General features: G+C 43.6%; 1 protein-coding gene across 1 annotated transcript in view; it reads left to right on the top strand.

Annotated features, from left to right (window-relative positions):
• The window catches only part of LOC132243211 (uncharacterized), a 62396-nt gene that overhangs the window by 34276 nt on the left and 11995 nt on the right, over positions 1-16125 (top strand). Inside the window, exons 19-26 of the mRNA XM_059733522.1 lie at positions 854-997; positions 1778-1944; positions 4569-4684; positions 6312-6436; positions 8416-8640; positions 10225-10365; positions 11499-11662; positions 13203-13303. Coding sequence (XP_059589505.1) covers positions 854-997; positions 1778-1944; positions 4569-4684; positions 6312-6436; positions 8416-8640; positions 10225-10365; positions 11499-11662; positions 13203-13303 — 1183 coding nt within the window. The remainder of the gene's footprint in view (positions 1-853; positions 998-1777; positions 1945-4568; positions 4685-6311; positions 6437-8415; positions 8641-10224; positions 10366-11498; positions 11663-13202; positions 13304-16125) is intronic.

Genomic DNA, 16125 nt, shown 5'->3' with positions numbered 1-16125 from the left:
ACTTAATATACAAAAGAGTAAAACATAAAACAGCTGCAAACTTTTAGGGAGAACTGCTAGTTAAGAACTACATCCAGCAGAGAAATTGAAGGTTTACTTCCTTTTACAGAAATAAAAGATGAAGCCAGGTTCTGCTTCTGTAGATGAATGTTATATATCACTACTGTGCAAAAGCGTAAGATAAAATGAACCAGCACAAAACATGGTAGAAAGACTGTGTTCTTGTGGAAATGCAGGGCATAAGGTTTTGAACATACCTAGTGCTTTAAAAGCCAGATTGATCCAATATTGACGAATGCTAGCTCTTTCCTTCCTCACCTACCTTGGTGCTGAACCTGCCAACCAGTGTCAGAGTCTAGAAACACTTCTGTGAGTATTTCAGTCTTAGTTATATCTACATTTTCTAACGCTAACAATCTGAAGCCTTCTTGTTGTTTTGGAGGGAAGCCTTAAATCAAGATCTCTGCACACTGTGCTTCCATTGCATTTAAAGGCAGGTATTTTGAAAAGCGCTTTAAGTGCCATGTTAAGTAATATTTCGTGCTAATTCATTAGAGGGGAGAACATTTTACCACTTAGCTTCCATTTTGCTCCTGCTGGTTTGCATTACAAATCGTAATCACTCGCTCAGGTCCCAGTAGGCATGCTCTTAATTTCTGTTAACATTAATGAGTGCTATGTGAATGTGCAGAGCACAGAAGCAAGAGCACTGGGCCCCAAATGCTTCACCTTTTAATTACAGTTGAGGAAAACAATACCATATGACCAGAAGTAAAGATCACTGAATGTCTGCTTCAGTCCTTTCAGCTTTTCATCTCTGCTCGTATGTGGTTAGCATTTTTTTTCCCTACAGATTGTGTCTCTGGAAGGTTTGGGCCTCTCTGTGAGCATGAGTGCCCACCCTGCCAGCAGGGAGTTTCTTGCAATCCCCACACAGGAAAGTGTGGGGATACAGTGTTTTGTACTACAGAGAGTAGCAGTATCCCCTGTGAAAAAGGTGAGCTTATTTAACATCCTTAGGGAGGGGGAGGTGGGAAATTTGGCTTTAGGCAGGACTTGCTTCTGCCCTATCTCTTTTCTTTATTCACATATTGTTGCTGTTTGTAGTGCCATTAGACACAAAGGATTTATGGAGGAGGGGGAGGAGGAATTGCCATGAAAATCATTGCAGTGACACCAATAAACTGGTATGAAAGGAAAAAAATCTATATGGCATGAATGCCATTGCAACCTGAAGTGGATTCAGTTTAGACCTGTGGAACTCTGTGGCGAAAGCCAAAAAACAAATTTCAGTTCTATGCGCATTTTTTAAAATGAATGTTCTTATTGTAACAAGAGAGAAATTCCCCTATTTTGGTTTTTAGCAACCCTCAGTGGACTTGGAATAAAGAAATGCCACTTACTAAGGCAGCAGTTAGAAACCTTTTCATCCATACAGATATTCTAGAGAAGGAATTTGAACCAAGAGTTCTACGTAATTGGAGGTGGTTTGAAATCTAAACGCCTGTCCAAATCTTGGAGGTGATCCCATTGTTATAAATACAGAACTATGTATCTGACACTCAGTAGGTAGTGTGGGGGTATATGGCAAAATCCAAATGTAGTGGTTTGAACACAAGTCTGGGGCTAGAATTTTTAAAAAATTCTAAAAGCTCTGATTGGTCTTTATTCTGAACATATTATACAAGAATGGTCTTAAATGGTTTAGCTTATAGTAATTGTTTCATCAATGGGGCTCAACCAGGGATGAACTGGTGAATGTATGCTCTGATTTTAGGTTCTTTGTTTGGCGGGTCATGTCCTGTTGAAGATGAATGGCAGTACTGGCAAGGAAGCTGTTACTATATCCCCAGAGCAAAGAGGCAAAGCTGGCAGCATGCAAGAGACCTGTGCAGGCGTTACAGGGACACAGATCTTCTGTGGCTAGCACGTCCAGAGGAGAAGGTACAATAGGATGCACAAGGAGCGTTCACTGACAGTGTGTGTGTTTAGTTTTGCAAATCTCAATTTGTTATGAAACTGTATTTACAGTGTGAGGAAGGAGTATGCATCACTCCATGTGCAGATTTCAAGTTCTGATTTCCTTATGCAATTCTTTGCCTGAAGGATACCCTGTGCAGGGTATTCTCTCTTGATACCCTGCAGAATCTCTGCTCTGAGAAACCAGGATAATCGTTTTGTATAAAATAACCGTAATTGAAAAATCCAAGGGGAATAGAGGTTAAATTTAATTAAATTTAGTTTTTGTATGTGTGTTGTTCTCTAATCCCCATCTCATGGCATCTGAACATTTTGGCTGCTTGCAGACGTCAAAAAAAGGGAGGGAGGGGCACGCACTTTAAACTCGGTGCGCTCCTGCGCCAAACCCAGCACATGCCCAGAAGAGACAGTGTGTTAGTTGAACTCAGCTCACCCAACATCTGTATAGATAAGGCGCTTTAGTGGGGCTTTTTTGGCACTTTTATTTAATATCTGATTGATTCAGCTTTAGATAAAAGTGCCAAAAAGCCCCGCTGAAGTGCCCAATCTTGAGACACTGCAGAGCTGGGTCGAAGTAATGTGCTGCTTCTTTTGGTAAAGTGCTCTGACTGTTGCTAACCTTGCAAATGTGAGTGAGATTTACTTTACACTACTCATGCAATCAGTTTATATTTGGAGTTGTCTCCATTAAAACAGGCTAGCCAATTTAACTTCTACTTAGTCGCTTTATAATCAGTTTCACACTTTGTTTCTTTTTGCACTGGCAGAATACCATATTTCCCCATGGCAAGCACTGCAAGAAATTGTTCTAAATATATTTAAAATTATTTTCAACACATTAAAAGCATATTTTTTCTTCCCAGAGGTCACTGAATTAAAGTTTTCTTACAGACTGTAAACCACTCTGCTCCCAAAGGATTCTTCTCTAAATGTATGGTTGTAAGGTGTATGCACACAGAAATTAAAGCAGTTATAGATAATCTTCTACTCAGTGATTAGTTTCAAGTCCTTAACTCCTGGATTAGGGAAAGTTATGTTAGTTTGAATCAGGCAGAAGGCAGGGTAGAGATGTACTTTATAAACTAACTGAATCAGCGATGCATACACTTTTATGGGCAAGAGTTTAATTTGTCAAGCTCAAGAAAGGTTATACATTGCTGATTCATTTAATCCATAACTATTTGTGCATTTGCAGCATCACATACAGTAGTAGCACAAATTTGTGCCGCTACTTTGTGCTGCAGTGCGTGCCCCTGCTTGTGTGGTTTCCAGCAGGACACATTGTCCTGCTGCTCCATATGCTGCAAAGGGGGCTTGCTGGGGCACAGGGTTCCTCAGCAAGGGGCTAGCTGGCCTCAGCCAGCCAGGGAGTGGCATGTGGAAGCTGCTTGCTCCTCTGTCCCTGTGCGTTGCTGAGGCACCCCATATGCTAGCCAGCTGGTTTCCTGCTAGCTGGGGCGCAGTGTGCCTTGAGATGGGAGAGCAGGCAGCTCTGGGTTGCCTGCTCCCTGGTCTCTGCATGCTTTTGCGTGGGGGCTCCGCTGTGGAGCCCTGGCGCTGAGACCCATGGAGCCCTCATCTTGAGGCACACTGGAACTGGCTGGGGTACAATGTGCCTTGAGATGGGGGTCCACATGCCAGGGTGGGGACTCTGCAGCAGAGCCCCCATGCTGAAGCACATGGAAACAGGGGAGCAGGTAGACCAGGGTTGCCTGCTCCCCTGTCTCAACATTGGGGAGCAGGGTGCCTCAGCATGGGAACTCAGCAGTGTGTGGAGTTGGAGGAGCGGGCAACCTGCTCCCTCATCTCCATGTTTGTTTTGTCACACAGCACTTTTGCATGCTTTGTCGCTTTTTCCGCCCAGGGGTTTCTTTTGCTACTGGGAAATCCTGGTAGCAAATTTTGCCTGAGCACTGCTAATTAGCAGTGACATACATGGTTTAATGTGCAACATATGCAGTTTGTGGTACTGCAGAGAGGTTTGCTGTGTCACATACCTCATGTGCCTGCATGTCTGGATCTGGCCAAGGTGCTAGCCCTGTGCAGTGGATCCAGGGCCAGTATGGATTGGGCCTACAGAATGGCATTGTATGACACATGCAGTGTATACCCTGGTCTGGCATGGGTGCGTATGTAGCATGCACCCCAGACTGGCTGCATGTGCCATGTGCAGCACATGCAGCTGGGGCTAATGCATGCTGCATGTGGGGTGCAGTGCAAGTTCTGGGTGTGCGCTGTTTGTAGGGCCTGTGTTGGATTGGCTGTACACACTTACTCTAGTACATGGGGCCAATCTGTGGACCTGATTTGGACCAGCCTTGCACCCCCTATCTGGTCCATGGGGCCAGATGAATTCAGTACCTCTGTAGTGCATCAAACAGTCGCATCCTAATATGGCAAGGGAGCCTGTCGCTCAGCTACCCAATACAGTACTCTGTGAATTATGTTATTACTCTGAATAGCTTTGGTTGGGAAGGGGAATCATCTTCTTGCAATGTATTGTTTTCAGTGTCTGTTACAGCCATAGTATCTTTCCAAGAGAAAAGTTCCTGTTGTACAGCATTTTGTCTCACTTTGGTTGTTCCTAGGAATGGCTGTTCTCTAAAGTTCCCAAAGCATCTTTCTGGACAGGCCTTTATGGGGTTAGGTGGTGTTCAGTTTTGAAGTGGTCAAACAGTCAAATCCCTTTTGCACGCTCAGCATGGTAAGTTAAATAAATACATGCAAGGAAAGTAAAGTTGAATACTACAGGCATTGCTTAAATTGCATCCAGTAGGTCAGGGTCTCTGTTTGATTTTTCATGTCTAACCATCCTCCCTTTTAACATGGAGTTCTGGCCTAAAGAGAGAATACAGGCTCAAATAGTGCAGTTTGTATTTCAGTGAAGCCAGGTGCATTGGAAACACTAGTGAAAATGGCCAGCTGGTACTAGGTAGCCAAGTAACTTTGGGAACAGGGCTCCTACTTTTTGGGACTATTTTTCCACCAATAAAAATCAACAGAAACCCACAGAGAATGAGGGATTCAAGGAAGGAACTCACAATCTTACTAAGATTTCCAGTGGTTGTAATTGCAGCTGACAAAAGATGAGTTTTCTGGTAAGTCTTGAATGCACTGTCCGTTAGGTAATGCTTAGATACCTGTGGGGAGAACTATTCCTTGGGTACAGAGCTAGTTAGTGTAAAACTTATTTCAGTGAAAGGTTTTGGTTGTACGTGGGTATGCTATGTATTAGTTCTCTAATGAATTCTAATGCAAGCCTGCTTGGTTTGATTATTGAATGAGAGCTAGCTTCATTTGTTTCAGGCAAATGGTCATCTCCTATTTTCCAGCCACCCAGTTAGCTACTTGGCTTCCTTGCCTTAAACTATAGTAATTCTTAGTTGATTACCTTTTGTGCTTTTGTAGTGGAGACGTTCTTGCTTCTGACAGTTGTCATCCATACCATTTATTTAATGTAATACATTGCTTTATTAGTGATATAAAATATTTTCTGCAAAAGTGGGGAAAAATCCATTCTAGAGCAGATGATCTGAGGAAGGGCATTTGATGCCTGAAAGCTTGTCCAGTAGCTCTCCCAACTATCCAGCTATACAGTTGGTCCAATAAAAGATATCACAGGAAGTTCTCACTCCTCAGACATTTCCTGGATCATCACAGGTAGAACAGTACTCCACTCCTCCTAGAAAAAATAATTTGTATATATGGAAGTCTTAGTAGCTTTTAAACTCAACTCTGGCCTGGGCTGCATGCACAGACCCAACAGCAGGAGCACAAGCAATGCATATCAGATGCAGAAATGTGTTCAATGGGCAGATTGCAACACTTCTACTTCTTGTTCCCAGCAATGAGCAGCTACATGAGTGAGTAGTTGTCTTGGGTGGACCTTACTGATGGGAGTTGGGTGCCAGATTCAGTCTGTGGCATACAGGTAGGCGTTTTTGGAAACCCAACCTGTTGGAAGTCATTGCTCATTGTGAGCAATAAGATCTCAAATCAAGAAATCAAGGGTGAAACAAGGTGTGTTCTTTCACTTCTTACCTCTTAAGACTTTAGTCACTTGTGCAGAGCATTTTCCCAAAATAAGCATGGAACATACTGATGTTCTGAAGACCCTTAATTACTAAATCCATTTTGCACAACAAGAAACTGTAATATGTTCTGTAGTGTGTAATTCATTCAGTGAGTGGAATGGGAATGCAGCATCATCAGCTTGTCAATAACTGCCTGCAGGAAACCGTGAAACTAAAATTGGAGTCTGGGGTGTAAGATGATAAAGCACTGACTGGTAGGAAAACCTTGTAACCTCCTATGATATTTGTTTCTCTGAGGTTGTCTCTACACAAGTGGACTGTAACTGCCAAGTGCTGTGTGCAGCTGAATGCTCTGAAGGGCCATTTGGCAGCTGTTTACTGCTTTCAGAAAGCCCCGGGGATTTGTAAGAGAAAAGAAGAAGGTAATCCAAATAAATACTCAGTTGGTTTGTGCGATAGTATGGAGCGACTAAGAATTTGTCCCTGGTACAAAATATAATTGTTTTTTAACATAATTGTGAACCATTATGTTACATGTCACTAGAATGGGACAGGCATTTCTCGGTGAGCACAGAGATTGCTCTTAATTCTGCCGGGAAAGAAGCCCCACTTATGCACCTGTACTATTGTCTGGAGCACTCTGGCTCAGACAGTTGTTTGTATCAAAAATATCACTGTTCTTGATAGGGACAGTTTAAATAAAGATAATGTGCTGCATACAGGGGACTATGTGTTTCCTATATGTGGGTCAAATGTATATTGTGGCAGAAGATCCAGAATATCTCCAATCAGTGGAAATATTGTAGATTTATATTGTTGTAACTAAAGAGATTGCATCTACTTTCATTTACTGTAGAGAAGAAAGTCCAAATTCTGTTTCCTGTCTTAGGTGCATAAGTGAACTTAGGCAGACAAGGTTCCTTGGGTGAATTTGATATCTTTTATTAGACCAACCCAAATGGTTGGAGAATAGTTATTAAGCAAGCTTTCGGGTTCAAAAACCCTTCGTCAGGCTAAGGAAGCTTCAGCAGTTGGAAAGTGAACTTAGGCACCCAAGTATGATTCTAATCTACTTTGCTGCTAATTCTACTGCTCATTAGCATGTCACAACAAAAGCTGTGCTAATGTGCAATAGAATTAGTCTACTGCACGTTAAGCATCATGAAAAGACTGTGCGCCTTTGATACTGTGCAGTAATGCTGGCTACTGCACATTTAATTAGTACATAAATTTAATGCGCCATAGCAACGGCGCATTAATGCATGTATAGACATGCCCAGTGTGTAACACAAAAGTAGATATATTAATGGATTTTGAGGACTTGAGCAGGGTGCAATAGGATCTCATTTTAGATCCTAGTTTAGGATCTAAGTTTACTTTGAAGCCTACTAAGTGGAGTAGAATCTGACCTAAGCTGTACCTCATAGTTTTATATTTAAATTAAGGCTGTCAGTTAATTGCAGTTAACGTACACAATTAACAGAAAACAAATTAACATGTTAATTTTTGTAATGAGCGTTAATTGCGCACATCCGTTTTGACCAGGGGTGGGCAAAATATGGGCCATCTTGCATCCTCTGCAGACTCAGCTCAGCGGAGCGGACCAGCTCTGGACCAGCTGGAACCCGCACACACAACCCTGACCCCAGCCCACGCCACACCTGCTACAGACCGCCCGCTGAGCAGTGGAAACAGCAGTGACAATTGGCCAAAAGCTGCTGCTCAGCACAACCTCTCCCCCTTACTTGCTGCAGCTGCCAGGGGCCCATGCCTGGGCTGGCCTGCAGTTCTAATCTGCCACCGTCACTGCTGGCTTCAGGCCACTCGGGGGCAGCGGTGGAGCCACAGGGCAGCCTGGGCATGGGGTCCAGATGGCTGCAGCAAGAAGGGCCCAGCAGTGGCGATGGGGAGAGGCTGCTTTTTTCCCCACACCTGGTTGTTGCTGCTGCTGCTCAGCATGAGCAGTTGAGTCTAGAGCAGGAGCAGGAGCGGGATGGGCCGGGGTCGGGGCTCTTCGCACGGCCAGCATGAGTCCAAGGTGGGCCAGGGTCGGGGCTGAGGCTGTGTGCTGTTGGTGGTGGTGAGGAGGAGCCACAGGGTGCATGGGCTCTGGGTTGTTGGGTGAGGTGGGTTCTGACTATTGTTTAACTGTGTGATCAAAATTGCAAATAATTGCAGCTATTTTTTTTTAATATCGCAATTAATTGCGATGAAATTTTTAAATTGTTTGTCAGCCCTAATTTAAATCATCTTGGCTTTGAGTGGCATGCAGTTCAATTTACATTGTTGTGATTTTGATTTTAGGCTCCCAACTTATACATAATGACGTGTATCTGCTTTTTAGAATATGTAAGTAAAAAAATAAAACCACCCCTCAAGCAAGCAAATGTATGTGTTATAGGAATGATCGATTTCCAGGAATTCCAAGGATATTATGTGGTTGGCACCTATACATCAAACTCTTCCTACCAGTCATCACTGGAAGCTGTACAGCTCTGTAGATTTCAGCGAAGCACTTGCAATGCCGTTGGGACGATCAAAGGAGAATACAGAACTATGTTTGCCACCCGGCTTCTGCTCATCAGTGGAGCCCTTGGAGATGAAAGTGCTGTTTATATAAAATCGGGTATGTTGAAGAATATTGAAGAATGTCCCTTGTGGGTGGTGAGTAAACTGCCTTTGATCTCAGACAAACTTCCTTGGGCCCAGGCTACTGGAAGGCAATTTGATCTTCCTATTCTGGCACAAGAAAAGCTATTCAGCCACACTGGTGCATGTCACTGCTCTGAATTCAGGTCACATTTCAAGCTGCCCTGGAGTCAAGTTCTCTTTCTAGCTAGATAATTTTTTGTGGTATTCACAGATTGGGTCTTCCAGTTAGTTTTACATGTAGTGTGATGTGCCCATTTAACAGAGGGAGAAACTGAGAAGTAATAAAAACTGTGACACATTGCCAAATCCAAGGATCAAATCCAAGAATCCCAGATCTTAGTTTTAAGCCTATAAGATCCTTACATTGACAACTGTAACTAGTACGAAGAAGTGAGAAGGATTTCCAAGACAGTGCATGCTACAAAACAGTATTGCTTCTGACCTGGCTTCTGCCTTAAGTATCTAACAGTTTACTTTTGATCCAGTGCTATAATTATATTTTGAGTTCCTGGGAAAAGGCACAGTCAAACTGTATATATGGGTTTGAGAATAAGCGTCCCACTGACTTTTGATGAGCAAATAACGAACCAGTCTTGTTCCTGATTTTCAAAGAGCAGGATTCCTGGATCTTTCTCTGGTCAAAACATGAAGCAAGACACAAAGCTGAAAAAATCAGGAATGACATACACATGCATATACATAGTCACACACCTGAGTCTTAACCTTAAGAATGTCTCTCTAACTCTGCTTTTAGACCCAGGTGTTATTAGCAGTCAAAAACAAGGAGTAGTGTTATCCCAACATATAAGGAATGGTGTATCTTGAGGTGCTGATGTACCACTATAGATGCAAGTAGCTTGGAAAAATCTACTCCCATGGAAAGAGGGACAGGGAATCTATGGACCCTGGATCTTAGTCTTGCGATTTATCTGAGCTGTACCAGTTTTATACAGCAGCTCTGATGTGTCTGTATTAGTTTCAGTGGTATTTACATCTTTTCCATGTAAATACAGGTTTCCCTTGCTTTATGCTGTACATGCATTCCCGGATGGTGTATAACTTAAATTTACATAAAGGGAACCCACTTTACAATGTAATAAATAGGGATATGTTGCAGGACCTTGACTGTACTGACCCCCAGACCCATTTCTACCGCTTTTACAAGACAGTTTTGGTACTCACCAGCTGCAGACAGTACACACAAGCACCAGGCACTATCAGAACTACAGAAACACATGTTGCAGACAATGAGCAAGAAACACAGATCCACACAGGAGACTGTATTTTGGTGTGCGTCACTCCCACAATGCACTGCACAAAGCAGCTGACTGTGGGCTTCCACACCGATCGCATAAAGAGTGAATTTACTTTGCATATAATACATTTTTGGCATAAAAAGGGTTATCACATAAGAGTGAATTTGCACATACAGAACCTGCATAAATCGAGGGAAACCTGTAATATGGGATGCGCATTATAAAGAGTGGTTCACCCATTGTTTTGATTTCAGATTCTTGTCTTCCTTAATGTGTCTGTCTCTCTGCTCTCTGTTTTACAGCCTGTGCCTCAGGATACTATGGTCCAGAATGCCAGGGTAGTTGCACCTGTAATAAAATTGAAAACTGCAACCCTTTCACTGGAGAATGTGCTGAGTACTTACAGTGTTCAGAGAAATATGTGGCACAACAGTGCCAAAGAGGTAAAATGTATAACCCTGGAAACAGAAACCCTTGGATTGGCATGGCAAGTGAAAATGAAGATCGTTTGCAAAAAGTAGCTGTAGACCTTATCCTCTCTTTTGACATCCAGATATAATACCCCAAAGGGCAGGGCTGGCAGAGGGAATAGAGTAAACTTCTTATTTCATTATATTGGTTATTAGTCTGGTGGCTGTAGGTGCTATCAAATGTAGACGCGTTAGCTGTCATTCTTATAGAGACAAATTGTACTTCTAAAATGTCCCAGTAACTTTTGGTATTCCCAAAATCAGTACTCCATGGGGTTATTTGCACTTTCTGTTAGAGAAAGCTACAGACAAACCCAAGACATCATCATCTTGGTCTTTTCCTCACTTTGCATCAAATGAGGTGGCAGCATCCCAATCCATATGGACAGTTAGGAACAACATACCTGGAGTAGAGGTATACAGCATTGCAAATTGTATCCAAAATTGGCTTTGGCGTGCTGTGGATATCAATAGTTCTTTGCTGTTATGTACAGCATCTCATCAAAAGATCTGAAAGCACTTTACACTCATTAATCAAGACTTGTAATCTCCCTTGAGGCCCACATTAATATATTTGATTTATGCAAGGGGAAACAGGAACGTGTGCAGGTTAAGGCACTCACAGTTTTGGTGCATCACAAAACAGCAATAGCAAAGCTGTGGGAATTGAACCAAGCCCCTGGCTCTAACCACTAGGTTATGCCACTGTTCACTTTCTTTTCTTTGCTTTTGATTTGACAACTTTTTTCACTGGAAGCTGTACACGTGTCAGCTTTATATCTAATTCCCAGTCTTAAGATACTCTTCCCACCCCTGCCCTGTATTTTCAGGTATATGTACTGATCCAGAAATTGGTGGAAAGATGTTCATTGCTTTATGTGGGCCTTGGGATTAGGTGCACAGCAAGGTTATTTAAGCTCCACCTTTATTAGAAAAATGGGCCAAGTTTGCTGATTTCAGTTATTACAGGTGTACCATGTTTTACTATATTGGATAACTGGATTCTTTTTAAACACAGAAGGGGTTGGGCATGCTGCTTCCAACAGGGAATTTTTCTGAGTATTCTGTTTGCTTTAAACGCTGATATATTGCCATTTGTACCTTAGGTGTGGTCAGTCTGAAGTGTCCAGAGAACCCTGGGTGGTGGTACTGGAATGGCAGGTGTTATTATATAGAAGAAACTAATAGTTCAACCTGGCTAGAAGCAAAGAATTTCTGCACTGCCTATAATGGCACTGATCTCCTTGTATTGGACAGTGCAGAAGAAGAGGTAAAATGTTTCTGTTTCTAAGTGGTGATAAAAATGGTGGTCACAGATGGAAAATGGGCACTCTGTAAGCACAGAAAACAGGTCTTCCTGTTTTCCCTCACAGATACCTCCTTTCCAGACAAAATCCTTATAAATGTTAGTACATATAGCTGACTTATCTAGCATGTTAGAGCTCTTATTAGCATTAAGGGCTGCTAATTGAGCTGTGCTTGCAAGCTAAACTCCAGCACATCAGAACCTTGTGCTAGGGATGGTCAGGGCTGTGGAACTGTTTTCACAAGAAGTTGCAGAAATAGTCAGTCACTCAGTGCAGAACTGTGAACTTTATGTAGTGAAAAATTGCAGAGCAACATTTTGCTAAAACCAAATTAACTGAAACTAAAATTCAGACTGCTAATCGTAATGGAAAGAGCAATGGTCATTTGAGCAGAATTTTGAAAAGTGAAAATTGAGGTTCACTGGTTCTTCTTCTACCACAAGCAAACACCCATACATACAAACAAACATAGAGCTTTTCAAGCCTGAAAGATACTTTATCTGTTTTACCCCTCGTGCATCTGTGCATTGCCTGGCTGGAAAATGAGGATCAAACTCTGGAGCTGGACCTGGTTGAGCACACGGTCTCTTGGAAAGATAGTGAGCGTGATCTCACTTAAATGACACTAGGGACGTAATTTGAGCTATTTACAGGTGTTTAAATGAGAAAAATCAAGCTATATGTACTCTTGCTATGAGACCTAAGCAGCTGCGAGTTGCAGCATTGGGTGAGGTCTGCATATCTAACCCAAACAGTATAGATTTATGGGACAGTAGCATGAACAACCTCTTTGTCAGTCCATGTGCCACACTTAGTCTCTTACCGTGATAACTAGGCAGGAGTGCCTTAGTTCATAGCTGTATAAAACTTAATGCTGGCTGTCATTGGCTCACTGTAAAACTAATGCAGTATAGTATTAGAATAGACTTGGAAAATGCTTCTGTTTATTGTGGGAGTTAAATCTGCGACAGGTACCACTGGGAGAGACTCTGGCATGCTTTAAACTCTAGTAACTGTTTTATCTAGGCTGTTTGCATTTCACAAAGCCAATCTTGGTATCATCAATTCCCACTATTCTGCATATTTGGGCTTATTAACAGGTTGTGCTGTACCACACATTATTTTTCCAAGCATGGAACTTGTAATAAAATAAGCATAGTGTGAAGAGGCTCTGATGCCATAAGATTTGTTACAAGAGTGTATGACTTCTCAGCATCATTCTGGGTTGGCTTAAAAATCTTTAAACCAGTCCACTGCAGAACATACCAGGAAAGTGAGGCCGTGTTCAGCCTAATCCTTTGAAATTGCCACACTTCTGTAAGAAATTATGTTCTACAGAAGGGAGCCATCTGTCAGATCCACGTCTCAGTCAGACTTTTGGTTTCAGTCCCCTCTCAGAGTTCAAGTGTTATGTGCAGGACACCATTAATAAATCTGCCTCTTCTTCTTATACTCGTCTGTCATTAACCTGTTCTATAACATACACTTGTTTCTGTCCTGTAGGCCTGGATCACCTCTGTGTTAAACAAACCTGCGTGGATTGCCTCAGTGGTTTCCTTGCAAAGGGATAAGGAAAACACGGGCAGGAAGAATCAGCATATTTTGTAAGGCAACTTGCTTATTTCATCAACAAGGGTATTAAATCACATCTAAATCAGGTTTTGGAAACCATATATGTAAAGGATTAGATCCTCAGCTGATGTCATTTTACTCCATTGACTTAAATACAACTATGCTGGATTAGGACACGGGTGAGGAATTCAAAGGCACCAAGTATCTCTTAGGAGTCTAACTGCCTTTGTTCTCCAGTGAGAGATAGTGGTCCAGCAGTTCTTTGTCCCTTCTCCCCAGCTCAGGCTCTGTATTGATTACTCTGTGATGCAGTTACGTTTCCTCATCCTGTTTCCCAGGGGATCCAGTTTTCCCCCTTCACTGAGAGATCCAGCAGGTGGGATCAGGGAGAAACCACTGCCAGATGTAAAAGGATGATTTAATTCCTATGCTAATGTAGGCCCAGGTTATGATTAATTCTTCTGTGGATTAAGGGAGTATACAAGGCACCTTCTTGCCATACAGTGGCCAGTTATAGTTGTGTTTCCGGATGCATTTGGTACAAGGACCTCTTTGGAGACCATTGCCTTCCCCCCTTATCTTAGCTTTTGGAACAGGATTTCTGGAACAGGACTGTTCTCCTTTGAAAAATGAGATGGAGTTCTGCTCCGCAATTGCTGTGGGACAGGCATTCAGTTTTTGTGCATCTGCTGACGTGGGCCGGAAGGGCCTATTGCAGCGATGTATTTCTTTGATGTGTGTGACAGGAGCGACGTTAGGGTCGCTGTGCTCTCCCCTTTCTCCTTCTTTACTGTGCCAAGTTTCGGACTTGCACCCTCCTATTCTCGCCTGCCACGACTTTGTATGTGAGTTCTTTATAGGGAGGCTACCTTTCTTTTGCTTGGCTACAGTTCTGCTTTGGGTGTTCTGCATACCCAAGCCTTGTGGGCTACGCGTGTACAACACTTTCTTGGCCTACCCCCTTGGGCCCTCCGTGGCCCTGTCTCTCTCTGGGGCTCTTCTCTGCAATGCTGCCCTCCCACAGGGCTCCCCACACCACTACCCCCTCTTTTGGGGTTTCTCAGCCGCCCCTCTTTGGAGCTGGGGTCTGTACCCCCCCAAACACTGTGCCCTCACTGGGGCTGGGGTCCTCTACCATGAGTCCCCTATGAGGCCTCCTCCATCCCCTTATAGCCTCACCCAAACCACCGGTGTAACAATAGCAAACATAAACCGTAACATAAACACCAGCCTCTTGGCAACAACTTAAACATAAGCCGCTAGCTATAACTATGCTCAGGCCTACCGGGTTTTCTCTCCTACCACGGTGACCAACGCTGCTCTGGCATTCAGGTTTTCTCTCTTCTGGCAGGGAACTCCTTCATCCTTAGCTGCTGGTAGGGAACTGCCTCTGGCCTCCTTCCTATGCTTTCTATAGGGGCCAGGCCCTGCCCCTTCCTTCAGCTGGCTAGGCAGGTGTAAGCCATTAGCTCCCTTTGGTTGCCTCAGCAACCGGCACCTGAAGGGTCATCCCAGCACTTCTAGTAGCAGGCACCCTAGTGCCCTGCTACAATATGGATAACTCCCCATGGCTGATAGCCATCATAACTGGCTCTGACAGAGTGAGACATATAAGATGGAAAAGGCATGTCCTGGAGGAAATGAGCTTGGAGAAATTCATCAATGGTAAAAATAGGCAGTCTTGAAAGCTTTGAGACAAATATTTAAATGTCACAAAAGAGAGAGGTGGAAGGCTAAAAGGGCATTTAGAAAAGGTACTCATGACCCAAAAGTCTGAGGCGGGACTTGAAACTCTACATATGGAGGTGTAACATGGATATTTGGGTGTGCTGTGATATGCATTCAGATGCTCAAATAGACTGAAAACTCTGCTCTGCCCGTTGATGGGGAGCTGAGAGAAAAACTGCTCACTAGGGCGCCCCAGGGGAGGACAAAGAGCAAAGGCCATAAACTGTTAGAGGATGGGTTCAGGTTGGATGTAAAGAAGAACTTTTTTACAGTAAGGGTGACCAGAATCTGGAGTAGACTTCCCAAGGAGGTGGTGCAGTCCCCAACCTTAGAAGTCTTTAAAAGGAGACTGAATAGACACCTTGCTGGGATTTCATAGATTTCATAGACATTTGGGCTGGAAGGGACCCCGGAGGATCATCGAGTCCAGCCCCCTGCCCCAGGGGCAGAAAGTCAGGAGAGATCATAGGATCCCAGCAAGATAAGCATCCAAATGTGTCTTGAAGGCGTTCAACATGGGTACTTGAACCACCTCCGGCAGCAGTCTATTCCAAACCTTGGGGGGCTCGGACAGTGAAGAAGTTCTTTCTTATGTCCAGCCTGAATTGGTTGCTGTGCAGTTTGTGACCATTTGATCGTGTCATCCCTTGGGGTGCTCTGGTAAACAGATGTTCCCCTAGGTCCTGATGAGCACCCCTGATAAACTTATCGGTGGCCATCAGATCACCCCTGAGCCTGCGCTTTTCCAGGCTGAAGAGTCCCCTGGCTCTCAGCCTCTCATCATAAGGTCTGTTATCCTGACTTGTGATCATGCGCGTGGCTCTTCTCTGCACCCTCTCAAGCTTCTCCACATCCTTTTTGAATTGTGCAGCCCAAAACTGGATGCAGTACTCCAGCTGTGGCCTCACCAAGGCTGAGTACAACGGGAGAATGATGTCCCGGGATTTGCTTGAGAAGCATCTATGGATGCAAGCCAGCATTTTGCTTGCTTTACTAGCCGCAGCATCACACTGAAGGCTCATGTTCATCTTGTGGTCAATCATGACCCCCAAGTCCCTTTCATCTGTAGTGCTAACCAGCATAGCATTGCCGAGCCTATAAGCATACTGAAGGTTTTTCTTCCCAA

Source organism: Alligator mississippiensis, chromosome 9, assembly GCF_030867095.1.
Source record: "Alligator mississippiensis isolate rAllMis1 chromosome 9, rAllMis1, whole genome shotgun sequence".
Taxonomy (NCBI): domain Eukaryota; kingdom Metazoa; phylum Chordata; order Crocodylia; family Alligatoridae; genus Alligator; species Alligator mississippiensis.
This window is presented reverse-complemented; position numbering and strand designations above follow the sequence as displayed.